Below are 27,500 nucleotides of genomic sequence, written 5' to 3' on the forward strand. Positions count from 1 at the left end.
TTCAACAGTCGTAACGTCACTTCCTTCCTAATGACGCATGATAACTTAGTAACACTGGCTCTAAACTATCGGAACAATGGCGGACGCCCGTATAAAATATTTCTCCAGCGAGCATAAAAGCATATCCAGAGGAAAAAAACACCCATAAATTTGATCATGTTTTGGCTTTAATACATTCTGATCACAAGGCATATGAGACGTTCTAGCCAGCATGAAAAAAAAAAAGTAATGATTTTCTTTGCTTAGAACCAAGATGGCCGCCGTTGCCGGGCAGCGTGACATCAGACTACTGAATTCAATTGTACACATTTACATGGGCTAGGGTTGGCAGCTCTGCCATCTGACTGACTATGTCATTCATTGTAGCAATGTGTTCAATCAACCTGTTATTCTGTTCCATTTCTTACCCCAGATTGACTGCCTCGATCCCATGAATCACCAGAGACTGATGGTTTTGTTCAGCTCTTTCTCGTTCAAGTCGAGTAACCACCCTCACCCTTGTGTCTATCCATGGTTGGTTGGTTGTCGATTGTTGTGGTTGATGATTGATTATTGATGATGATGATGATGGTGATGATGATAATGAATTGATGATAGTGGTGGTGGTGGTAGCGATGATGATGATGATGATGATGATGGTGGTGGTGATGGTAATGATGGTGATGATGATGCTGTGATGATGGTGGTGGTGGTGATGATGATGATGATGATGATGATGGTGGTGGTGATGCTGTGATGATGGTGGTGATGATGATGATGCTGCTGTGATGATGGTGGTGGTGGTGGTGATGATGATGATGGTGGTGGTGATGGTAATGATGGTGGTGATGATGCTGTGATGATGGTGTTGGTAGTGATGATGATGGTGGTAGTGGTGTTGAAAGACACTCAAATTACTCAAATCTTCGGAAGAGAGCTCATTTCACAATTACAGATTGGGGGGGGGGGATCGGATCTACATAAAAAACCCCCCAAAAAAACAACAAGTTATCATCTAAGATCAAGTTAGTTCTTGTAAAACGCTCTGAGCATGTTTAGTTAATATTGATTGTGCTATATAAGTGCTTTTTTTTAACTTCTCAGGGTTGTGACTATGGATTTCTATGGGCGTAACGACATCACCCTTGGTGGTTTTCTGGAGAGGTTTTGTTTCAGGTTAGTTGTTTGAAGTAATTAGCGCTGATGATTTCCTCCTTCTATTAAATTACATTCCCCCCAATCAAGTGTTGTTGTAGTAGTAGTAGTAGCAGTAGCAGCAGCAGCAGTAGTAGTAGTAGTAGTAGTAGTAGTAGTAGGAGTAGTAGTAGTAGTAGTAGAGTTTATCCCGGTTTCTATAGCATGAGACGGACAATAGCAATACCTTGGATAGGACGCTAGCAAAAATTTGTATGTAGAACATCATGTTTAATTTAGATACTTTGTAGTACTCATGCTTGTAAACTAATTTCCTTTTTATGGAATGAATAAAATATCTTTTCTAAGCACTTCAGAGCACTTTTGATGGAAAGGGGTGCTATAGAAATTGCGCATTATTATCATTTTTATTATTTATCTTTTCTTTTCTTATAGTATCTTAAAGTTTTATAACTATTCTAACATCTTTCGTTTCACTTTTGCTAAAACAAAACTAATTTCCATAATGACTTTTTTTTTAATGACAGAAAACAGTACCTGTGTCCCTCCCCTTCCTGTGACATTCCCATGACAGAACACATCAGACGATTTGTACACGGCACGGCTTGTATCAATGTGTTGTTGAAGAAACTGGACAATGAGGTGCCCGGTGGGAAGGAAAATATTCTGATGTGGAGCTGGTGCCGGAAATGTAAACAGGTCTGTCTGACTCCATTGTTTTCATTTGTGTATTGGTTAGACCGTACGTACGTAGTCTTTGTTAACATAAACAGGTCTGTCTGCCTCCATTGTTTACATTTGTGTATTGGTTAGACATACGTACATAGTCTTTGTAAACATAAACAGGTCTGTCTGCCTCCATTGTTTGCATTTGTATATTGGTTAGACCGTACATACGTAGTCTTTGTTAACATAAACAGGTCTGTCTGCCTCCATTGTTTGTATTTGTGTTTTGGTTAGACCATACATACGTAGTCTTTGTTAACATAAGCAGGTCTGTGTGCCTCCATTGTTTGTATTTGTGTATTGGTTAGACCATACATACGTAGTCTTTGTTAACATAAACAGCTCTGTCTGCCTCCATTGTTTGTATTTGTGTATTGGTTAGACATACGTACGTAGTCTTTGTTAACATAAACAACTCTGTCTGCCTCCATTGTTTGTATTTGTGTATTGGTTAGACCGTACATACATAGTCTTTGTTAACCTATACCCATGTTAACCTTTGTTAGCCTGACACGTTCTTAAAAATGACGTCACAATACAAGGCAATCAGAGCTGCCTTCTTTAAGTTAAAAAAAAAATTGTAGTTTCCATGAGAAAAATAAAGAAATATCAATATAGATAGCTTTAGAAATATTATATCTAGAACACACGTGAGAAAAATAAAGAAATGTCAATATAGATAGCTTTGGAAATATTATATCTAGAACACACATGCAAATGAATCGTGAACGATCCTGGGTGCTGTCAAGATTTGACTGTCCTCTCAGCAGTGACCGAGTAGCTGGGTCTGTTAGATCTCAGGTCCTCATTTGAGATTGTATTCAGTCAGAAGTTCTTGAAGTTTTGTCATAAATATTTGTTTTGGAATACTTCAAGTTTCTGGATGATACTTTCTGTGATTTCCAACACTCTGATCCATGGAGTGCAAAACGCCTTGAAAATCTTGATTTTAATGCTGGAGTACAATCTTGTTACACTCCAAATTTGTTTCAGAGAAGCAAATGCCTGTTCTAACTGGCTCATATTAAAAGAAGACTGATCAAATAAAACCCTTGTCACTTCTCTGTTACTGCCCACTCAGTGAAAACTATAAGATAGCATGCCTAATAGAATATATTAGAAGAAAAATTATGATGAGCAGCATATCTTATAAAAATGGAGCTACTCAAATGTCTTCGTCCACAACTACTCATGTTCAGTGTTTGAGTTTTTTGATGCAAACGAGGGTTCGTAGCATAAAACGTGTAGCCTTGTGAAGAATATACAGGCATTAAAATCGTCCCAATTTTATCAGATAGCCTCTATGGTGTAATGGTGGTAGCATGTCTGAGGTTCGATCCCCAGTCGAGGAAGACTGATTTTTTTTTGGGGATGTTTTTATTTCTTGTATTTTTCTTTCTTGCTTTGTCTGGCACCGTTTCGAACAGACTTTTTCAGGTCTTTACATTATAGTCTACACTTGGTCATTAAGTCTTAGTCATTTTCATAGCAATACTAAACTGCTAGAAGCTGTAGACTGTAAAAAGTCATGAACAAAAATGAATATAAAAGCTTCGAAAAAGAACAAAATGCCAATCACAGGAACTTTTCAGGCTCAAACCCCTTTTTCAGCCAACAACAAAAACAGTAAAATTATCAAAACATCCCTTAAAATCTAGACAGACAATGGCAGAAAAGTATTTGGCTCGTCCCGTAGGCGAGTACGATCTCAAAATGGAAACATTGTTTTTGTTATTGGCTGATCAAAGGGTTTGTTTTGTTTTTGGTTTGTTTCTGCAGCAGATCTGATTTTAACCAAATTGGAAATGGAAGATATTGTAATTTGTGTGGCTATGTGGTCTAGTGGTATGACACTTGCTTTAGGATCGGAAGGCCCTGGGTTTGAGTCTCGTGCTCGGCGCATAGTTGAGTCCTTGGAAAAGGCTCTTTACTCACATTCTCTCACCGTAGGTAGGTGCAAAGTGAGTACCTGGCTGTTAACAGTGTTGTCTTTGTCCGAAAAATTGTAATATCGCCTAACAGGTGCAATGTCCTGTCCTACATGTTAAATGTTGCTGTTGACCAGGGACTCCCTGTAAAGCGCTTTGAGCACATTTAGTGCATATTTAGTTAATTAATTTGTTATTTTGGCCATTAACAGGTGACACCAGTAGTTCCAATAAGCGCCGACACCTGGAGTCTGTCCTTCGCCAAGTACCTTGACCTTCGATTTCATTCCTCCACATTCCTACGACGTGCCTCGGCAGAACCATGTCCTCACTCACTCCACCACGAGCATTTCCAGTACTTTGGACACAGGGACATCGTCGCCTCTTTCAAGTGAGAACATAAGAATACCTTTACCTTCTTCCTCGACCACGCTTGCCTTCTATAAGAATACATTCTGTGATCTAAAAACCGAAGATTTTGGTATTCAAGATTTTCAATGAAGTTTTTCTTGGGTGCACAATTGAAGATTATCCAGTCCATTTCAAGTCAAGATAGTTGTGGTGCGAAACTTGGAAAGATGCTATTAATAATAGTCTAGTCACCCATATTTTCACCCACTGATGCATTGTCACACTGGAAAGCAGTCCTTGAGAGCCATTAGGCTCATGGAGCCGGAGTTTATCCCAGTTTCTATAGCGTGAAATGGACAATAACAATTGCTTGCTATCCTATGGATAGGATGCTAGTCTATCATTAAGTACTTTCTGCCAGATCTAACAGGTTCAGCTACCCACTCACTCAAGGGGTCCCTATAGCTCAGTTGGTAGAGCATTTGCTTCACATGCAAAGGGACTGAGATCGATTCCGGGTGCAGTAGAGATTTTTTTTTTCCTGAACCCCCCCCCCTGTCGACCAGGCAGTAATTGGTCAGCTGGATCTGTTAGATCTGGCAGAAAGTACTTTGCAAGAAAGCAGCATGCAACACCAAAAAATATATATTAAAAAATTCCATGCACGTCTTTTGGCATTTAACATGACTGGGTTCTACTATCCCTCTTATGGTAGAATTAAAGAAATTGGCCATTGGACATAACTTATTTACTTTGAATGTAATATCCCATTTTACCTGTGTATAGAGGAGTCCAAGCGTGCTCTCTTCATACTCCCAAAAATTTACTGATTAATTAACAAAACACATCATTTTCTGTCTGTAAATTGAATATGTTGCATAGAGCTTCAAAGTTTAACTACGCCACGACCACATCATCTCATTCATATGTGGTGTTTCATTCATCCTGTTTTGTTGATAAAGGGGAAACCCGAAACGTTCATTTGATCTGTTTTTGTAATTAAATTGAAGCTTACATTCAACTTCACGTTATTATTTATTTCTTTGAGCTTCGAGCAGCAACATTTACACCTCCTGTGAGGACACAATGTTAAAATAAACACAGTTTTAAATCATTAAAAAAATTTTTTTTTATCTTGTTCATCTTCAGGTTTTCTTCAATTTCCCTCAAAGAACTCGCCCTTCCTTCCCCGACGCTTCTTGTCAAGCCTCAAATCTTTGACTCGGCAGCTCTGGTGAACAGTGTCAAACGAATCATGCACAGGTCAGTTTGTGAGATGAGATGAAAATGAGTAATATTTACATTTACATACATTTTGGGGACAGCATGGCTCAGCGGCACACAGGCGTTTATTGCTTTCAGTTTAGTTCGCCAGGTAAATCTAGCCAGTCTAGTGATGATGAGTCATAGCTTTACACTGAGAGAGGGAGACAATTTTTTCGCCATTTTGATCAATTTTTTTCTGAATTTCAAAATAATGTAGTATTGCCGTTATTAAGTGTAGCAAAAATATTTTTATACTACCAAACTGTTTATTAACAGAGTTTTCATTGATTATATAATCATAATTATGATGGTGTTAAAAAGCAAGAGGGATAACCCATGAAATTGATACATAAATTAAGTGAAATAAAATTTTTAAGAGAATATTTTAACATGTTCAACACTTAAGATTTTAAAACAAAAGTAATGGAAATGATGTTGAATATCTGTAGAATGTAGACATATAAATTTTATACCAGTAGATTGAGGCGTTTTTGAGATATCAGTTCACCTGTACGTAAAAGTAAGGATTTTGAATAAGGTAAAATTGAAATCCAATCATAGCATTGTCTTAATAGAATTTTTTTAATAAACCAGAAACACAGTCAAATGTGATTCACTTATATTTATCCCAGAATCAACGAATTATAAGAATTCCATTAAAAATTGTTATAGGCTATAAGGACATTCATTTAACGACAATCAAAACCACTAAGAAAATCTTAAAGAGTTCTTGTAATTTTCATAACCTTATTTTTGATATATCCATGCCCATTACTTTTTTTCATGTACTTGACTTCCACCTCTTTTAATTTGTGTGCCATATAGACTGCATATAGCACATCACTGGTGAAAGATTAGGATCATATTCACCTCATTAAGTATTGTTTCTTGTTCAGAGTTTTCTCATTGAACCAAAGGTATCAATACCTGCATCGCATTTCTTTAAATTATGTATCAGTGAGATACATTTCTCGCATCTTGAAATATGTCAGAATTTCTCATTTATATTTATAGTCAACTGTTGATAACGTCTAGAGTCTTTTAATCCTCTCAGCACGGCTCTGTACTCTTTCACAAATTCGACATATTTCATTTGTACTGGTGTGATGATCGTCTTCAGTGTGTCTCTCCATAACCTGAACAGAACTTAAATAAGTAAATTTAAGAAATCTCTAAAATTTCCGCTTAAATTCAATGAAATCAAATTAAATCAATGTCTCTTATCATCACCATCTAGTTTTATTATTGGGTTTCTAAAATATCATGAAATATTCTCCTCTTTGTTGGTAACAAAAAAAAATTATTGAGATTCCTTTCCACACCCTCTATTCTTAAATCCCTGAATCTACATAATAAAGTATATATCATATGAAAGATAATTTTATCTACTTTTCTCTGATCCCTCACACTTGATGGTAAAAAGTGTTGATTTGATATTTTGAATTTTTAAATATTTCTTAAACTTATAATTTTAATATTTATTTCATAAAAAACTCTGATTATTCAAAAGAGCAAAACACTAACTTATCATTTCATGATGTAAATAAAAATAATTGCGTCGTGTAGAGGAAAAATTGGCCTTTGTATCCATATATGTTTGAAAATTATGAAAAAGATGCTGGGTCCACAACGGGCTGAGAAAATTGAGTATTTTGATGAAATTTCTATTACTCTCTGCCTGAGAGAAATTCAAAGCGATGAGATTTACCTGCAGACATAATTTATTGCCAGTGCACCCCGTCTTGACAGCTGTTATCACTGTGGTTGATGGTGGATTGTTTACATTACTTGACGGTAGTCAGTGAGGGAAGAAGTAACTAAAGTGAAAGTTTGGGCCCGATTTAATCGGCTGTGGGCACGGTCTTTGCTTCGTACCCAAAAGGTACCGAGTTCGACTACCCGCTACGTTGTGTGGCCTTGAGCAAGTCACCTCCTTGCCCAGCTCAATTTGCGGCGCTGCACAGCGGCTGACACCTGGGTTATTCCAGTCTTCCCTTGGAATAGACCCTAGAGACAAATTTCCCCTTGGGGATGAATAAAGGGAGTTTATTAAGTTTATTTTCAATGTTTTCACAATGGAAAAGTGACAAATTCAGGAGCAGGCACTGGTGTAAAACAAGTTCTGAAAAAGTGTGTACGAAACAGTGCCAGATAAAACAGAGAGAAAAGTATGAAAAAAAACCAATCCCAATTTTTTCTTTCTGTTTTGTCACTGTTTTACTATTTTAACACACTTTTTCAGATCTTTATCTTTCATAATGTATTTTTCAAGGCTTTATTTATAACTCTCGCATGCCATAGAAACCCAAGTTTCCATTTCATACACTACAAATTGCCTGCAAGGCATTGTTAATTTTAAAATAGCATTCTTACCGGATTCGAATGAGGTTATTCAAATAAAGTGCCTTATCCATGTCAATAGAAGGGAACTGTCCCGATTTGGCTATCTGGATGAAAAGAAGAAAGAGATTGGTCTAATTGGAGGAAAAGAAGAAAAAGATTGGTCTATTTGGAGGAAAAGAAGAAAAAGATTGGTCTATTTGGAGGAAAAGAAGAAAAAGATTGGTCTATTTGGAGGAAAAGAAGAAAAAGATTGGTCTATTTGGAGGAAAAGAAGAAAGAGATTGGTCAATTTGGAGGAAAAGAAGAAAGAGATTGGTCTATTTGGAGGAAAAGAAGAAAGAGATTGGTCTATCTGGAGGAAAAGAAGAAAGAGATTGGTCTATTTGGAGGAAAAGAAGAAAGAGATTGGTCTATCTGGAGGAAAAGAAGAAAGAGATTGGTCTATTTGGAGGAAAAGAAGAAAGAGATTGGTCTATCTGGAGGAAAAGAAGAAAAAGATTGGTCTATTTGGAGGAAAAGAAGAAAGAGATTGGTCTATTTGGAGGAAAAGAAGAAAAAGATTGGTCTATTTGGAGGAAAAGAAGAAAGAGATTGGTCTATTTGGAGGAAAAGAAGAAAAAGATTGGTCTATTTGGAGGAAAAGAAGAAAGAGATTGGTCTATTTGGAGGAAAAGAAGAAAGAGATTGGTCTATTTGGAGGAAAAGAAGAAAGAGATTGGTCTATTTGGAGGAAAAGAAGAAAAAGATTGGTCTATTTGGAGGAAAAGAAGAAAAAGATTGGTCTATTTGTATGGAAATGACCCTTGCATGTCCCAGGATTATGATTGTTTTGACCATCCAATAAAAACAAGAAAGAGACGAATAGAGAGTATTCAAGGTAATGTGTAGCAATCTCAATCTAAGTAACACCTGGATGGTTAGGGGCTAGTGCAACTGATCACTGATCTCTCTCTCTCTCTCTCTCTCTCTCTCTCTCTCTCTCTCTCTCTCTCTCTCTCTCTCTTCTTTCTCTTTTCTCTCTCTCTTCTCTCTCTTCTCTCTTCTCTCTTCTCTCTCTCTTCTCTCTCTCTCTCTCTCTCTTCTCTCTTCTCTCCTCTCTCTCTTCTCTTCTTTCTCTTTCCCTCTCTCTCTTTCTCTTTCTCTTTCCCTCTCTCTCTCTCTCTTTCTCTCTCTCCCTTCTCCCTCTCTCTCTCTCTCTCTCTCTCTCTCTCTCTCTCTCTCTCTCTCTCTTCTCTCTCTCCCTCTCTCTCTCTCTCTCTCTCTCTCTCTCTCTCTCTCTCTCTCTCTCTCTCTCTCTCTCTCTCTCTCTTTGCCTCTCTCTCTCGCTCAGCCAGGTGAAGGTTGCCATGTCAGTTGGATCCCAAGTTTGGTTCTGACACCTCAATATTTTTATTCTCTGTTTTCATCTGGCAATTCCCCATATTCTATATTTCTCATCATTATTGATACAAGTGCCCGCTCCACACTTTTTCCGAATATAGAAATAGTCCAAACATGTTTGCATTTTGTGTCATGACGGTAGCGCATGTTGGGATGTTTTGTTGTCTCGTTTTAGCGTTGTGAAAAGTTGGCCGCTATGCTTATCTAATGAGACAATGCCAGTGCCAGATGTTTTCAATACGCTTCAACAGTCGTAGCGTCATTTCCCTCGTAATGACGCATGGTAACTTAGTAACTGGCTCTAACCTATCGGAACAATGGCGGACACCCTTATGAAATATTTCTCCGACGAGCATAAAAGCGTATCCAGAGGAAAAAAACAAAAACATTATAAATCTGATCATGTTTTGACTTTTACACATTCTGATCACAAGACATATGAAAAGTTCTAACCAGCATGAAGAATAAAAAGTACAGATATTCTTTGTTTAGAACCACGATGGCCGCCGTTGCTGGGCGATGTGACATCAGATTATTGAATCCAATTGTTACCTTCACCATGTTATGGACCAAGCTCAATATTGTTTGGCTTTGTGCTTGGAAACAAAACTTTGAGAATAATAGGGTATGTGAGAAATGCCAGATGAAATCAGAGAATAAAAAGTCACGGTGTCAGTGCTAAATTCAGGATTCAATTGACACGACACCCTCTGCCTGGTCGGGAGAGGAAATGAGCAGTTGCACAATCGATGAGCTACTCGCTGTCCTCTCTCTCCCGGTGTCCTGGTCCTGGGTTTGATCCTTGCTCAGCGCATAGTTGAGTCCTTAGAAAAGGCCCTTTACTCACATTCTCTCACCATATTCAGGTTAAAATGAGTACCTGGTTGTTAACAGTGTTTTCTTTGAAAAAATTGGAATATTGTCTAACAGGCATTTTACATGTTACATGTTACGGTTGGCCAGAGTCAGGGACCCCTTGTAAAGCACTTTGAGCACGTTTAGTGGATATTGCACTTTATGATAAAAGCGCATAAATTATTAAAATAAAAAGAAAGAAAGATATAAAGAAGTCTTTAAAAAAAATTCAACTTCCTAATGTTCTCGACAGAGCGACGGAGAGATACAGCCAAATCTGGGAGAGCACCATGAAACTCAAACAGGAAATGACATCAGAGACACAGATAAGGGTCATCTCAGAGTTCTTCCACGACCAGCAGGTTAGTTTGACTTACTACTTTTGAGATTTTTATGATACATGCTTTATTTGGCCACATTTCTTTTCAGATTTTTATGATACATGCTTTATTTGGCCACATTTCTTTTCAGATTTTTATAATACATGCTTTATTTGGCCACATTTCTTTTCAGATTTTTATGATACATGACAATACTACCCGCTCCCTAATTTGTCACTCTGATATTTTATAATTCCAGCATGACAAGACGAGATTCAGGGATGCAGCCACCAATGTCCAGATGAAGATTCAAGAACTGGTCACCTTAGTCTGTGCCAACCAGTCCCAGGCTCACTCAGGTTGGTTTGTAGATTATGAGATACTATAGTGTGTAGTTTGGAAGATTTTACAGAGGGTAGTTTGCTGGATGACTTGATGATGGAATGTGTAAATGTTGTAGTTTTTGTAGTTTATAGTGTATAATGTAGCTTATTCCATATCTCCTCTTGGAGAATAGGGTCCTGAACATATTAGCTTCTCCAGGCTGTCCTTTCAACTGCAGCAGTAATGGCCTCTCTCCAGGATGTAAAAACCCCATTTTACCCCTGTCCTTCTCAACTGTCCTCCCCTGTATATCTCTCAGTAAGCTGATAAAAAGTAGTAATTTAGAGCCATGAGGCCCATGAAGCCAAAGTTTATCCCAGTATCTAACGGCTTGAAACGGACATTAGCAATTTCTTGCTACCCTTTGGATAGGAAGTTAGTCTGTTGCAAAGGACTTTCCACAAGATCCAAAAGACCCAGCTACCCATTCACTGCTGGGAGAACAGGGGGTCAGAAAAAAATCTCGACTTCACCCAGGATAATTCTCGGTCCCTTTACATGTGCAGCGAGTGCGCTACCAACTGAGCTATCGTTACTCCTTGTAAGCTGGTAGTTGGGTCTAATTTAAATCTGGATGAAACTTCAAGCAAGTGTTGTGGCCCTTTTAATGGATGTTTTATTGGCATCTTTTATTTCTATCCGTCCAGAAATAGACTTTTCCTTCCAGCTGTGTTCCATCCTAGACAACATTGCCTTGCTGAAGAGGATCATCTCCGAGGACGTCATCAGATGGAATACCAGGTGAGTCTGCTCTCTCATCCAAGTGATCCTTGACCTACTTTATGGACAGGGGAGATCATTCTTCTCTTCTTTGGATTTTTTATTTTTTTTTGCATAATGTTTCTAAAGCCGAGGAGAGAAAAAAAAATGAAAAAAGAAAAAAGAAATTTCTGATTCCCTGACACCTGCATTGTTTCAATTTTCAAAACATAATCAATCTATTCTTTTTTTTTTAAAATTGGTTGAGGATAAAAATTGCTCCGCACAGCCCATATTAATTTTTTTTGCCAAGAAGCACATAATTACCAATAAATATTAAAAATTATAAATCTATTCTTTACAGATTGATATACGAATAACTTGTAAACCTTTTTAAAATCAAGGATAATTCTATCACCCATTCACTCAAATGGATTATTTATAAAACCTGCCAGGACGTATCGATTGGTCATTTGGTTATTTATCTGATAGGAAATTATCGATCATTTGATGCTGGGAATCGTCAGTGGACTTCCCTGTTGCCAGATTGATTTGCATGCACCTATAGACTTTATTATCAGACTGATTTAATGGGTGTTGGCTCAAAAGATTGGTCCTGATCTATGTTAATTTCCACAATACAGTCATATAATAATAAAAATAGATGAGTGGTGGTTCGTTGTAGACTTTATTTCTCTGCAAATATTACGAGTTCTTCACCAAGTGATTCCTTATACATAAAAGTTAATTTTAAGTTTAACAGAAAAAATTGTAGTTAATAAGATTTCATGCTAAAATACTAGAAGCTGTGGACTGCAAAAAGTAATGGAGAAAAAATGAATTAAAATCTTGAAAAAAAAAAAAAAAGAACAAAATACCAAACAGGGAATTTATTGGGCTTAAAACCCTTCTTCAGTCAATGATATAAGCAGTTAAAATGTTAACGAAAAAGTATTTGGCGAGTCTAGTTGGCAAATACGATGATGAAATGCCTTGGTATTCCTTTCCTTTTTTTAAAAAACTGTTATATATTCTTTTTGAATATTGCTTGATGAAGATATAACAGAACCTCACCTGGGATCAATCTTAGTCTCTTGCATGTGAATGGAGCCGAAGTTTATCCCAGTTTCTAAAGCGTGAAAGGGATATTAACAATTGCTTGCTATCCTTTGGATAGGATGATTGTCTAATGCAAAGTACTTTTTCACTGATTTAACTGAACCGGCTACCAAGCAGTGCTTGGGTGACATGGGGTCCGAAAATATTTTGACTTGACCTTGGATCAAATCAGTCGCATGTGAATGGAGAGCTCTACCAATTGAGCTATCAGACTCCCATCCCTCCCCTCTCCCAGTGATCAATACAATCTTATTAAATTTATCATCATTTAGGCTCCAGGAGTTTGTCACTCATCAGCAGAAGAAATCTCGCACACAACTCAAGAAGGAAAGGGACCTTGGACCACTCGAGGAGGTAAAAAGTTTGATTACTGCATTTTCATTTTTATTTTACAAAAAAAAAGTGGATGGAGAGAACAACCTCACAGGCTATGTATGTCCAACAAAGATTTGCCTTCAAGACGAGAAGTAGAATCAAAATTCCGTCTTCTTCTGAATAAGATTCAAGATAATGAAGTGCATTTATTTCCTGTGCCTTTGTCTTGCAGCTATGTGGTCCTGTCCTTGTGGTTTGACACTCGTCTTTGGATGAGAAGGTCTTTGGTTCGAGTCCACTCTGAGCAGTGTGTTGTTGAGCCCTTGAGAAAGGCTTTTTACTCACATTCTCACACCATACCCAGGTGTTAAATGAGTACCTGGCCATCATTGTCTCTGTCAGAAAAAAAATAAATTTGTAATATTGCTTAAAAGGAGTTCATGTCTCATCCTACATGTTAATTGTTGCTGTTGGCTAGGGACCTCTTGTAAAGCACTAAAATATATACATTTAATTCGCATAGACAAATGATGTTCATGTTTCGAGTTTTCCCATTAAAGAAAAATTAGAGATGTCATACAGTGTTCTCGTCTCATCTTACATATGTCTGAAGTGTCTCATTCATCACGTTTTGTGGACAAAGGGGTACAGGAAACATCAGTATCTTTATCTAATAAATAGAGGTGCCTAAATGAGTCAATAAAATGGAGATTAAGATAAAGGGAGTAAATCTGACACATGAATGAACAACACAAAATAGACGACATTTCGGCCTTTGGCCTTTCTCAAGGAAACACAAAATACATATATATTTATATTAGATTGTCATAATAATATAGGCGAAAATTTGTAAATGTGTGTGTGTTTGTGTGTGTGTGTGTGTGTGTGTGTTTGTGCAGTGAAAGAGAGAGAGAGAGAGAGAGAGAGAGAGAGAGAGAGAGAGAGAGAGAGAGAGAGAGAGAGAGAGAGAGAGAGGGTATATATATTAGGGTATATAATAGGAGTTTATCAGAGCCATTTGGCCCTTGGGTTTGGGAGTTTATCCCGATTTCTTCAACTAGAAAGGGACAATGACAATTGTTCGCTACGCTTTTGACACCATACTAGTGTATGACAATGTCTAACAGACCCAGCTACCCAATCACTGCTGGGTGGACAGGGGGGTCTGAAAATTTTTGGACTGCTACTGGAGTCAATTTGGTTTCTTCGGTTATGAAGAAAGTATGCTCTACCAACTGAGCTATTTCCCCCCTCCCCCAGGAAATGTAATACAGGCCTGCCAACTCTATTGATTAGATATCAGATTATACGGTTTTTATGAGACTCAAATCTTAACATTTTAAGGTAAAAATTGTGTTAATTATGTTTTTCATAAGATTTTTTGGCATTCTCCGTGCTTCCTAAACTACATGCTCTAACAGTTAATTGTTGATGGATAGATTGAAGTGGTTTGTTTGTGTTCTTTTCCATACTTCTTCATTCTTAATTCTATCCATCCATTTTATTCTCAGTAGCTTGCGCATGCGAAAATCTGTACTCTCCTTCGCATGCACCTGTTTACGAAAATCTGTACTCTCCTTATACATCATGCCTGTGATGCATTCCACGTTTCACATCCATACAGTAGGACAGACTTCACGTTTGAGTTGAAAAGTCTTAGCTTTAGTATTTATTTGGATAGTCAAATCGAATTTATTTTTCTTCTTTCAATCAGCCGGGCCCTTTTTGACAAGCAATCTTCTACTTTATCTTATGATGAGGTTGGCAGCCCTGGTAATAGATTGTCTATAATACACTTTATTGATTTGGATAGTGTGATGAGGTTGGCAGCCCTAGTAATAGATTGTCTATAATACACTTTATTGATTTGGATAGTCAAATTTAATTTAATTTTTCTACTTTCAAACCAGCCGGGCCTTGAGAAATCAACCAAAGTGTCTTCTAGTGAACGGTCGTCTGTTACAAAAGCTAATGCGGCTACCACCACAACCATATCTACCTCCACCATTCCTCCTGCAGCTACTGCAACAACAACAACATCATTACAAATGATATCATCAACTACAACAGCAACATCGTCATCGTCATCATCCTCCAGTTCCACAGTAATTCCAACATCAATTGTAACACAGACTTCCTGTGAAACAGCAACGTCGTTATCATCTACTGAATCATCATCAACGACCTCCACTACGACTACTTCATCTGCAAAAACACTATCAACGACAGCATCGTCATCATCATCATCATCATCATCATCAGCCATAACGATTACTGCAGCAACAACCAAAGCCGCTGCACCAAAGCCAAACCCATCCACAAAGACAGTGGAATTGTTAGAAGTGGCTTCCATCGCTCGACCACAATTTGACTCCTCCAGCTTTGGTAAGATTTCGGATTATTTTCACAGTTTTTGTTTTGAATAGGACATTATGTAAGCATTTTAGTGTATTGCTCTTAGTGGGATCTTGTTTATATGTCTGGCTGGGACTTGAAGGTGATCTCAAACTAAGTATACTGATATCTCATTGAATCCTCTCCTGTTCCCTATTTGAACCATAAATAACAAAATAATAAAATGCAATAGAAGCTTAGCAATGCCATCGCTTCATCTCTCATTCGTCTTTAGTGTTTTCATTGAAGTTCAAGATCAAGCGCAAATTTTATACACATCAATGTTACCTTTCACAGCACGCTAATCCTGTCACTCCAGTCATTCAATCCTCCCAGTGTTCTTGTATACATCGAAAACGCATTGAAGTGATATGGGGTCTGTGATGTCTATTATGTCATGTGATGGTTTGTTCCATTCACGTATTGTTTGAGGGAAAAAACAAACAAACTGTATTTGTATGTGTTTGTTCATGTGTTTTACTTCATAGTTTTATCTTCTCATTTTCTTTCCCCCCAAACACACATACACACACAAACTTGTTACAAGAATTATTTGCCTCCAATTCTTCCTAATGACATGGAGTGAGATGACTGAACGGTTCCATTTTAAAGTTGTACACTTTTTCTCTAAATCGTACTCTTTTTGACAAGCAATCTTACATTTTTTCTTGTGATGAGGTTGGCAGCCCTGAAATGACCTAAATAGTCAGTGTGATGAAGCCTGGTGGTCGAGTATCTGTTATTTAAATTGTTAATGTGGTTTGGAATGTTTACGGCTGAGTGTTTGGTTTTGACTGTTTCTTGTCTATTGTTGACTTTTGGGAAACCGGAAAGTCCACATCATCTGTCCTTGTAAATTAAATTGGAAGCTTCTATTCTGTTTTATTATAATTATTTATTTCATCAAGCTTCAAGCTGCAGCATTTGCATTATGCTTTTTTTTTTCCCCCACATATTACAGCTGTGTGGTCTTGTGGTTTGAGACTCCCCTTCAGATCGAAAGGTTCTTGGTTCAAGCCCTGCTCTGAGTGGCGCATAGTTGAGTCTTTGGAAAAGGCTCATTACTCACATTCTTTCAGGGCTCATTACTCACATTCTCTCACTGTACTCAGGTGTAAATGATTACCTGGTCAGTGTTGTCTCTGTCTGACAAAATTGTAATACCGCCAAACTGGCATCGTGTCTTGTCGTACATGTTATGTGTTGCTGTTGGCCTGGGACCCTTTGTAAAGTGCTTGGAGCATGTTCAGTGGATATTGCACTATATAAAGGCTCAATGTAAACAATTATTTATTTTTTTATAGTTTTTGTTTTGAATAGGACATTATGTAAGCATTTTAGTGTATTGCTCTTAGTGGGATCTTGTTTATATGTCTGGCTGGGACTTGAAGGTGATCTCAAACTAAGTATACTGATATCTCATTGAATCCTCTCCTGTTCCCTATTTGAACCATTTCCCTTGGCCTTACTTTTTCTTTAGTTCTTGTTTTGAATTAGTCTCTTTTGTTTTAATTTCTCCTGGTAATTTAGTTATTACAATCTGATGTTATAGCAAAGATTTACTTAGTTTGTGTGGCTATGTGGTCTAGTGGTATGACACTCGCTTTCGGATCAGAAGGTCCTGGGTTTGAGCCTCGCTCGGCGCATAGTTGAGTCCTTGAAAAAGACTCTTTACTCACATTCTCTCACCATACTCAGGTGTAAAATGAGTACCTGGTTGTTAACTCGTTGCTTCTGTCCGAAAAAAATTTGTAATCTCGCCTAACAGGTGTCATGTCTCGTTCTACATGTTATGTGTTGCTGTTGGTCAGGGACCCCTTGTAAAGCGCTTTGAGCACGTTAAGTGGATATTGCGCTATTTAAAAGCTCAAGGTTTTTTTATTCAGTGTTTTTTTTTTTTTTGTTTTCTTCTCCAGAGAGTTCGCAGAATTGTGATACCATTCCAAGTTTCACTTTTACCAGTGATAAATCAAACCTCAGCACCAGCATCAACACACACACCACCACAACCACCACCACTACAGATGACACTTTGAAGGCTGCTTCCAGCACTCAAACACCGACAACTTCTACAACTATGATGCCATCTCCAGCAACTGCAGCAGGAGTAGCTGACACGGAAACTACTACTACAACAACTACTGCAACAGAACCGACACAGATTTCAGCATCACAACCAATAACAGTCCCCAGTGGAATACAGTCATCATCGGCTTCAGCAACAACAACTACTACTACTACTACAACAACGACATCATCCTCATCGTCATTATCATCATCTCAACAGAATCAACCACAACAACCACAATTGTCTACCTCTCTACCTCACACGACAAATGAAGGTAAGTTTGAAGCAAGTGCTCTGCCAACTGAGCTATTCCCCCCCCCCCCCCCTTTTCATGCTATAGAAACCAGGATAAACTCTCGCTCTACGGACTAATTTTCCTGCTTCCGACTCACTGTGATATGAAAAAACTTTTAAAATTATTTATGTCGAGAATTCTTAATTTATTAGTTATTTTATTTGAGCAGACGATGATCACAGGATATATATATATATATATATATATATATATATATATATATATATATATATATATTATATATATATTACTTTATTTTTTAAAAATATGTTAAATAGTTGGATGGTGGAAGGTTTGTGTTTGTGTGTGTGTGTGTGAGAGAGAGAGAGAGAGAGAGAGAGAGAGAGAGAGAGAGAGAGAGAGAGAGAGAGAGAGAGAGAAAGAGAAGAGAGAGAGAGAGAGAGAGAGAGAGAGAGAGAGAGAGAGAGAGAGAGAGAGAGAGAGAGAGAGAAATTTGAATTGATTGAAGTTATTGTTATGCGCCTAGAGCTTTATTGTATAGAGGATTGGGCGCAATATAAATAAATTTCATTATTATTATTATTATTATTATTAATAGCATTTAGAGGCAATTGGTCACAATTGAAGTGATGATTCCATACAATAAGAGTGGAGATGAGTCTATAAATCATTTTTTTTAACATTCTTGACAGTTGAACTTAAGAAATTTGTGGCTATGTGGTCTTGTGGTAAGGCACTCGCCTTTGGACATGAAATTCCATGGTTCGAGTACCACACTGTGCAGTGCATAGTTCAGTCCTTGCAAAAGGCTTTTTACTCACATTCTCTCCCTGTACTGCGGTATAAAATGAGTACCTGGCCGTTAACAGTTTTGTCTCTGGAGAAAAAAAAAATTGTAATATTGCTTAACAGGCGTTATGTCTCATCCTACATGTTAAGTGTTGCTGTTTGCTAAGGACCCCTTGTAAAGCGCTTTGAGCACGTTTTGTGGATATTGTGCTATATAATAAGTGCTCTAGTTACTTTTATATTTAATTGGAATCTGCAGATTTTTTTAGGGCTCTTATTTCTTTTGTTAACCAAGGAGGACTGTTGTTGTTGGCCTTTTTAATTTTTTTTTTTATTTAAGTAGCTGTGTATTATATAAATTGTTTTTATATTATTATTATTATTATATATTATTATTATTATTATTATTATTATTATTATTATTATTATTATTATTATTATTATTATTATTATTATTATTATTATTATTATTATTATTATTATTATAATATAATATAATAATAATTATTATATTATTATTATTATTATATTATTATTATTATTATTATTATTATTATTATTATTATTATTATTATTATTATTATTATTATTATTATTATTATTATTATATTATTATATATATATTATATATATTTTTTTTTAAATTTATTTATTTATTTATGTTTTTAGTTGAAGACTCAACGGACGGATGGCTTCAAGACCTGAAGGGTGTCACCAGACGTTGGTTGTCCAATTCATCCTTCACTCCCTTGGCCCCTCCATTGTAAGTCTGTGTCTGGGTATGGGTCTCTGTATGTGTCTGTGTCTGGGTCTGGGTCTGTGTCTGGGTCTGTGTCTGGGTCTTGGTCTGGGTCTGTGTCTGTGTCTGGGTCTGTGTCTGGGTCTGGGTCTGTGTCTGGGTCTGTGTCTGTGTCTGGGTCTGTGTCTGGGTCTGGGTCTGTGTCTGTGTCTGTGTCTGTGTCTGTGTCTGGGTCTGTGTCTGTGTCTGTGTCTGGGTCTGTGTCTGGGTCTGGGTCTGGGTCTGTGTCTGGGTCTGGGTCTGTGTCTCTGTCTGTGTCTGGGTCTGGGTCTGGGTCTGGGTAAAAAAAGACCCTTCATCCAATAAAAGGACCCTTCAGCCAACAACAAAAAGACTCTTCAGCCAATAAAAAGGACCCTTCAGCCAGTAAAAAAAGACCCTTCAGCCAACAACAAAAAATGACCCTTCAGCCAATAAACAAAGACCCTTCAGCCAATAAAAAAGACCCTGTGAAAATAGTAACAGTTGTTTACATTAAATTGTTGAGGTAGGCAACCTGATTTGAGTGTGTGTGTGTGTGTGTGTGTGTGTGTGTGTGTGTGTGTGTGTGTGTGTGTGTGTGTGTTTGTTTTTTGGGCTGAGACTTTTTTTCATCTGTATATCATCCGAGTCACAATTCATGTATTTGTTCATATATTTTCTCTCCTCACTTCCTTACACACAGTGAACTCAATGAACACTACACATTGCCCATGTGTGAGAAAGTCCCCATCGCCATCTTTGATAACGAGCCCAGTTCTATCATTGCTTACGCTTTAAGGTGAGTCGATGAGAGATTGATGGCAGAATTGGTACTGGGGATGGGAATGATGTTGTTGATAATGATGGTTAGAATATTGATGTGCAAAATGGTGATGATGATGATGATGATGATGATGATGATGATGATGATGATGATGATGATGATGATATACGATGATGATGATGATGACGACTACCACGGCGATGATGATGATTATGATGTTGTTGATGATGACAATTCTTATCCTGTAAATTGAATTTTGTAGTTATGTCAAGTAAAAACAAACATTCATAGTTTTGATTATTTTGACTTCGAACTTAATTCTCAAAGCAGCAACAATAAAAAAGAAATACTAAATCAAGCAAGAAACTAAATGATAAAAAAACAACCTCTTTAAGAGCCTTTAGGCTCATGGAGCGTGAGGTTATCTTGGTTTCATTAACAAGAAACAAGCAATAGCAATTTCTTACTACCCTTTGGATAGGACACTAGTCTATCTCAAACTACTTTTCACCAAATCTAACAGACCAAGCAGCTACCCAATCACAACTGTGGACTGGGATGGGGTCGGAAAAAAATCTTGACATCACCCCAGATCGACGGCCGCCCCTATTACTCATGAAGTAATACGCACCAAAAACATACCCCCCAAACCACTCCCCACCACCTCCCCAAAACAAAAACAAAAGTAAAAGTGCGGCTATGCGGTCTTGTGGTATGACACTTTCTTTCGGATCAGAAGGTCCTAGGTTGGAGCCTAGCTCGGCACATAGTTGAGTCCTTGAAAAAGGCTCTCTACTCACATTCTCTCACCGTACTCAGGTGTAAAATGAGTACCTGGTCATTAACAGCTTTGTCTCTGTCCGAAAAAATTGTATTATTGCCTAACAGGCGTAATATCTCGTCCTACATGTAAATTGTTGCTTTAGCCAGGTACCCCTTGTAAAGTGATTTGAGCACGTTTAGTGGATATTGCGCTATATAAAAGCTCATTTAAATCTCAAAAAGCTCAAAAGCAACAGTTACAACAAGAAACTAATCAGTATTTTAATTTCTTTCTTCCCTGCCCCCCCCACCCCCTTTCCCAAATTCCCACCCCTATTCTTATCACATCAACAGTTCGTCTGACTACCTGTGCCGTCTGAGAGAAGTCCAAACTGCAGCCAGGTGTTCTAACAACGATGGAGCCACTCAAGGGTTTGTGTTTTAGTTATCTTGTAACTCTAGGATGGACTACAATCTTCCTCCCCCTACTCCCCCATAGTGGGCAGGGAGGCACTTACTGTGTCTTTTATCCCCCTATATCTGTTTTCCAACATGCTGTCTGTCTTTGTCTTGGAATGAGATAACTTGGTTTTGTCCTGGCCCTGGCCGGATACCCTGGCTGGGAGGGAAACAGTCAAATGTATAGTTAGTTTTGTGAGATGATATTTTTTTTCCCTTGTAAATCATCTCTTCATTATGCATTGTATTATGTTTTATTTACATATTATATATGATTTGTAAACATTTGAATGCATTCCTCTTAGTGGGGAACTGTGCTTGTGTCTGGATGAGACTTTTAGGTGATCTCAATCTAAGTACTTTGATAGTGTGCTCTTGGAATCTACATCTGTTCCCTATTTGAACAAATTCCCCTTTGTCCTACCTTTTCTTCGGTGCTTTAATTGTAATTTTAGAACATTTTACTATCCCATTTTCTTCCTTTTTTCTGGCGCTGATATGACCTAAATGTGTTGCAAGCGACGTAAAACCCTTAAAAACTAAACTGAACTCCTCCTACTCCTCTTCCCCACACTTTGGATAGGATCTTTGTCCAATGCAAAATTATTTGTGACAGATCTAATAGTGCTTTCTATGCTATCTCTGCTGGCTGGACAGTAGGGTCAAAGAGAAAAGCAACAAAAATAATACAATGCTTTATTATCTGTATTTGACTTTAATACGATCGAGAATTGATTAGTGTTGTTTGATTTGATTATTTTTCTATTGATTACTAAAATAAAAATATTTTCACAATTTTTCATCTGAAAGTTTGGTTGAAAAATGTGAATGTTTCCTTAAAATTTCAGAATTTTAAAACAAAATTTGTTTGTTTGTAGCTTAACTGATGAAATCAGTGTAGTAGGCATAAAATCATAAAATGATTTTAGTTGGGCCTTTTTTAGTTCATAGATGGAATTAAATTTCTTTTTACTTGAATTTTTTCTCTTGAATTTATAGTGGTTCTTCTTTTTTTTTGTTTGTTACCTCATCAGGTCTCAGAGCGGGAAGCCGACTTCAAAACAAGACACGGGGAAATCATCCACGAGTGGTGGAGAGGGACAACAGGAGTCGGGTAGGTTGTGGGTTGCTTGGAATTCAAGTCTTCTCCATTATTATTATCATCATCATAGAGACTCAGCACATTTGTAGATTTTTACTGGTCAGATTCGGATTATTATTTTCCCTTCAGGTTTGGATTTTCTAACCAAAGTTTTAGAAGAGAATTGGCCAAAGTTTTAGAAGAGAATTGGCCAAAGTTTTGATATTTTATTCAGAAATAGTTATGCGACAAAAAATTCGAAAACATTTTAAAGTGACAATTTATAGAAGTTAGGGTGCAAATTATACTTTTTGGAAATATCAAATTAAGAAATTAAGGAGCTGGCACCAGTGTAAGATAAAGATCTGAACAAGTGTGTATGAAAGGTGCCAGACAAAGCAAGAAAGAAATATAGAAGAAAAAAACCATCCCAAAAATCAGTCTACCTCTTCTTCTATTTTCTTCATTTTCTTGTTGGCTTTACATTTCATTTCTATTTTTCTCTTATTTATTTTATATACCAGCTCTAATATTTTATAATTGTACTCTAGAGCTGTAAGACCCATGGTATCGAAGCCTATCCTGGGTTCTGCCACATTAGACAGATTGCCACAATTTGCTTGCCACCCCTAGGACAGGATTCTCCTCTATTGCAAGAAAAGTACTTTTTGACAGACTTCACAGTCCTTACAACCCAAGCACCCAGTCAAAAAAAAAAAAAAAATCAACCCTGGACTGCATTTGGGTCAATACTAGGTCCCTTTGTTATCTGAGTGCTCTACTTACTGAACCCTCTGGACCCCTCATCACAGAGATTAGACTTAACTCTTTCAGGGCTGAGGCTATATTCGCATTTCCGTCACAAAATGGCTGACACCTGATTGAGACAGCATGAGAATGACAAGCTAAGACAAAGTGACATTCGATATTGGTGCAAAATCTCAATTAAAATACCCCCCCCCCCCCCCCCCCCCCCCCCCAGGGCCAATTGAATGTTGTGATGAAAGAAATGATAGCATTGGTTCAATTTATAGTACTTTTGTAGAAAGTAGGATTGGATTACATTATTATTTTTGCCTTTCAAGACTGGCTGCACTGTGCGGCCATTGGCCAGTAGAACAGATTCTGCTCTGGCCGCACAGTGTGACCAATGGCACTGAGAGAGTTAAAATAGATAATTCTGCTTGTCACTATTGCAGGACGCAAGACCAAAGTTCTTTCCTTCCTGCGGGGCAGTTCCAGTAGTAGTACATTACCCTCCAAGGAGAAAGAAAGCAACCAGCCTTCATCTACTACAACCTCCCATCAATCCAATTCTACGCCTGCGACGGTAGATTCTGTACGGTACATTCCTTCACCAGAGAGGGATAGGCAGGATTCTGTTGGATTACAAGGTGAGGAATTAGGATTTACAAGCTTGCTACTTAGTGCCTTTATAATACAGGGTGTATACCAGAAGTGTGGAACCAATAAGAAAATAGTTTACGGAGAAAGGGACAGCACAACTAAGTACGTGGTGTTTGCGAATATAAAGAGAAATAATTCCAAGTTTTGTTTAAAACAAACAAGAACTCGAAAAATGACTTTACAAATTTTTAATGATTAAAAAAGATACACACCTCTGTAATAGAGTTCAATGTGTCCACCATTTTGCGTGTTCAGTACTTTGATGCGTCACTCAAGTTCTCTCCAAGTGTGCTTGAACATTTCTTTGCTGACTGATTCAACTGCCATCAATAAACCTGGCAACAACACACACAAAAAAAACAAACTTAAATGATTTCTTTATGAACTTAAACAAATTTCTTAATGATATCTTCAATAGTTTCAGAACAAATACAATTTGTTATTGGTTCTAGACTTCTAGGGAACCCTGTATATTATATGATACTAAATTTGTATAACGCTCAGAATCCACTGAGCACTCTAAGGCACTTCACGTACAATTGGTAACACAAAACACATGTGCTATTACTGCTCAAAAGCCTGCCTGAAAAGGACTTACTTTACTTATGCCTCTTGGCTCTTGGCGAAGCATAGGGCCTTAACAGCACTCTTCCGTCTTCTTCTGTCCTTGGCACAGACCTTTGCCTCACTCCAGGTAAGATTGGAGACGCAAAAATCTTGGTGAAGGCTTCTCCTCCAAGTCTGTTTTGGACGACCCCGTTTCCTCTTGCCCTGTGGGTTAAATGAGCTTTATAAATGAGCTTTTATATAGCGCAATATCCACTAAATGTGCTCAAAGCACTTTACAAGGGGTCCCTGGCTAACAGCAACACTTAACATTTAGGACGGGACATGACGCAGAGGGGTGTTTTTAATAACGCTGTTAACGGCCAGGTACTCATTTTACACCTGAGTACGGTGAGAAAATGTGGGTAAAGAGCCCTTTCCAAGGACTCAACTATGCGCTGAGCGAGGCTCGAACCCAGGACCTTCCGATCCGAAAGCGAGTGTCATACCACTAGACCACATAGCCGCACAAATGAGTTCCATTCGAGAGCCTGCTTGGCTGCCTGAAAAGGAATGCTTTCAATAGTTTCCTAAAGTTACCCATCTCATGGAAGTCTCGGCTTCTTTATCTAATTTGTTCCATACTTTTGGGGCCCCGACAAAGAAAGATTTTTCTGGTATAGATATTTACATATTAGAACAATATTCAGTCAGTCCTTGATTTAGAGATGGGAGTGGTCTGGCAGGACTAAACAATTCAATGAAGCCTGGAGAGATTGGATGGCACTGCACTATTTCATTTAGGCATTTAAATACAATTGTTGGAAATTTGAACCATTATTGGTCACCAGACAATATTTACAAAGACTCAAACACAAAGGACTGATATCCCAGTGTTATGGATTGTTGTTTTCCTGAAATGTCTGATTTTGGTAGTTTTTCTTATTTCTAGAAATCATCTTCTCGGCCCTTAGCACGAACACTGTTTACATTTGAGTTGATCTCATGATAGTTATCATCGCGCAGCTATGTGGTCTTGGGGTATGACACTCGCTTTCGGATCAGAAGGTCCTGGGTTCGGGCCTCGCTCGGTGCATAGTTGAGTCCTTGGAAAAGACTCCATACTCACATTCTCTCAAGTACTCAGGTGTAAAATGAGTACCTGGCTGTTACAGCATTGTCTCTGTCCGAGAATGATTGCAATATCGCCTAACAGGCGTCGTGTCTCGTCCTACATGGTAAGTTTTGCTGTTGGCTAGGGACCCTTTGTAAAGCACTTTGAGCATGTTTAGTGGATATTGTGCTGTATAAAAGCTCAAGTTTTGTTGTTTGTTTTCAATCATCATGTTGGGCACAACTATAGGACAGAATCTGTGATAAATACATTCATAATTGTGTCATTTACTATCACAGATGATATAAGCTTCATGGAGGATGAAACGCCCTCGCCTGATGACAAGGTCAAGGCCAGTGGAAATAACTTACCTTCACCCCACATCCAGCTTCGTAAGTCAATTCACTTAAAATGGAAAGTACAGCTGTTTATACAGGGCCCAAATTTCCATTTTAGTTACTTCCTCTCTCACAGGCTACCGTTAAGTAATGTAAATCCACCATCAGCCACAGTATGAAGAAAGTGATAACAGCTGTCAATAAATTACATCTGCTGGTAAATCTCATTGCTTGTGAATTTATATCAGGCAGAGAGTAGTAGAAATTTCATCAAAACACTCATTTTCCTTAAACGACTGTGGCCGCAGCATCTTTTTCATAATTTTCAAACTTATATAGATACAAAGACCAGCTTTTCCTCTACAAGGCGCAATTATTTTTGTTTACATCATTAAATGATGAGTTTGCGTTTTGCTCCTTTGAATAATAAAATCTTTAAATTTAAAAAAAAAAAAAAAATTACAAGTTTAAGAAATATTTAAAAATTCAAGAGGTGTCTGAGAAAAGGAGATGAAATTATCTTTCATATGATATATATATATATATTTAATGATTTAGAATGAGGGATCTAAGAATAGAGAATGTGTAAATCATCATTATTATTATTTTTATTAGGGACAGCTTGACAGTGATGTACCCAGAGGGTATCTATCTCAACTCCCTGGCTGTACTGTGTAAGACATGAAAGAAAATAATATCATTTTTATTATAAGATTTGAGTATTTACGGTGTGATCTTTACATAATGTTTGTTCTGTCTTTTTTTTTTCCCCTTTAGAGTTCTCTGACTCTTCCGCCAAGTTTTATTGTCGAATCTATTTTGCTGATCACTTCCGGAAACTTCGGAAACTTATTCTACCTGGCAATGATATCACGTGAGTTGAGACGATAAATTTTGTAATAAAGAGATTAGCTAAACTAAAATTTCCAATTCTTATCTCTGGGTTTTCGCAATTATCATTCACTTTTAGAACATTTTATTCATTATCAAAGGAATTCTTAAATGGATAAATAGATAAGAAAATATAAAAAATAAGGTAAAATAGTATATTTAAATTTAAAAAAAAAAGAGAAAAGAATATAATTTCACACTATACTTAAATTCACCTTTAAACAATCAAAATTCTCCCTCTTTCACTCTCTCTCTCTCTCTGTCTCTGTCTCTCTCTCTCTCTCTCTCTCTTTCTCTCTCTCTCTCTCTCTCTCTCTCTCACTCTCTCTCTCTCCCTCTCCCTCTTTCCCTCTCTCTCTCTCCTCTCTCTCCTCTCTCTCTCTCTCTCCCTCTGTCTCTCTCTCTCTCCCTCTCCCTCTTTCTCTCTCTCTCTCTCTCTCTCTCTTTCCCTCTCTCTCTCTCCCTATAAGGTTGCCATATTTTTTTACTATCTCGTCCCCTTCCACAGCCCCTATACCTATTCCTAAATCATCAAATCTCCTCGTCCTATTCTTTTTATGACATATGTCATACACCTTTTAAAGATGGAGAAATTCATCTCTACAGTGACAAAAGATATTTATTACTACTCGTACATTTCATTTAGAAAAATGTTAACTTCATATATTGATTAGTTAAAATGATTCCCAGATTTGTGCAAAGATTTTAAAACCTAAGGCTTCAAGAAACCTTAAAATAAGGAATCTCCTATTTGTTCAATGTATTTTTTGGAGATTGTAAAAGAGACGGTTAACCCTCTCCTTACCAGCCAATTTCAGGATTTTCCCAAAACTTCACACCCAACTTAGACAAAAATATTTTTTATCACTCAAAGACAATAACAGTAAAGTTCTTCCGATGCATAATTTCTTTAACAAAACATGCTCTACAACACACTGTTCATTTTCTTTAAATTTTATGATGTGCAAAAGATAGTTGAATAAGAAAAATGTTGGTTGTATCGTGACAAATGTTTTTCCTATAGTTGGTAA

General features: G+C 37.5%; 1 protein-coding gene across 1 annotated transcript in view; it reads left to right on the forward strand.

The window, feature by feature from the left end:
* Positions 1-27,500, forward strand: part of LOC144959331 (1-phosphatidylinositol 3-phosphate 5-kinase-like) — a 73,422-nt gene that overhangs the window by 33,264 nt on the left and 12,658 nt on the right. The window contains exons 23-40 of the mRNA XM_078891890.1: positions 413-513; positions 1,084-1,155; positions 1,662-1,833; positions 4,001-4,179; positions 5,289-5,402; positions 10,237-10,345; positions 10,563-10,662; positions 11,335-11,428; positions 12,778-12,859; positions 14,731-15,205; positions 17,131-17,556; positions 18,997-19,090; positions 19,791-19,886; positions 20,988-21,065; positions 22,127-22,206; positions 23,373-23,567; positions 25,540-25,632; positions 26,356-26,452. Coding sequence (XP_078748016.1) covers positions 413-513; positions 1,084-1,155; positions 1,662-1,833; positions 4,001-4,179; positions 5,289-5,402; positions 10,237-10,345; positions 10,563-10,662; positions 11,335-11,428; positions 12,778-12,859; positions 14,731-15,205; positions 17,131-17,556; positions 18,997-19,090; positions 19,791-19,886; positions 20,988-21,065; positions 22,127-22,206; positions 23,373-23,567; positions 25,540-25,632; positions 26,356-26,452 — 2,657 coding nt within the window. The remainder of the gene's footprint in view (positions 1-412; positions 514-1,083; positions 1,156-1,661; positions 1,834-4,000; positions 4,180-5,288; positions 5,403-10,236; positions 10,346-10,562; positions 10,663-11,334; positions 11,429-12,777; positions 12,860-14,730; positions 15,206-17,130; positions 17,557-18,996; positions 19,091-19,790; positions 19,887-20,987; positions 21,066-22,126; positions 22,207-23,372; positions 23,568-25,539; positions 25,633-26,355; positions 26,453-27,500) is intronic.

This window comes from Berghia stephanieae, chromosome 13 (assembly GCF_034508935.2).
Source record: "Berghia stephanieae isolate SIO BIC M18660-M18661 chromosome 13, UCSD_Bste_1.3, whole genome shotgun sequence".
Classification (NCBI taxonomy): Eukaryota; Metazoa; Mollusca; class Gastropoda; order Nudibranchia; family Aeolidiidae; genus Berghia; species Berghia stephanieae.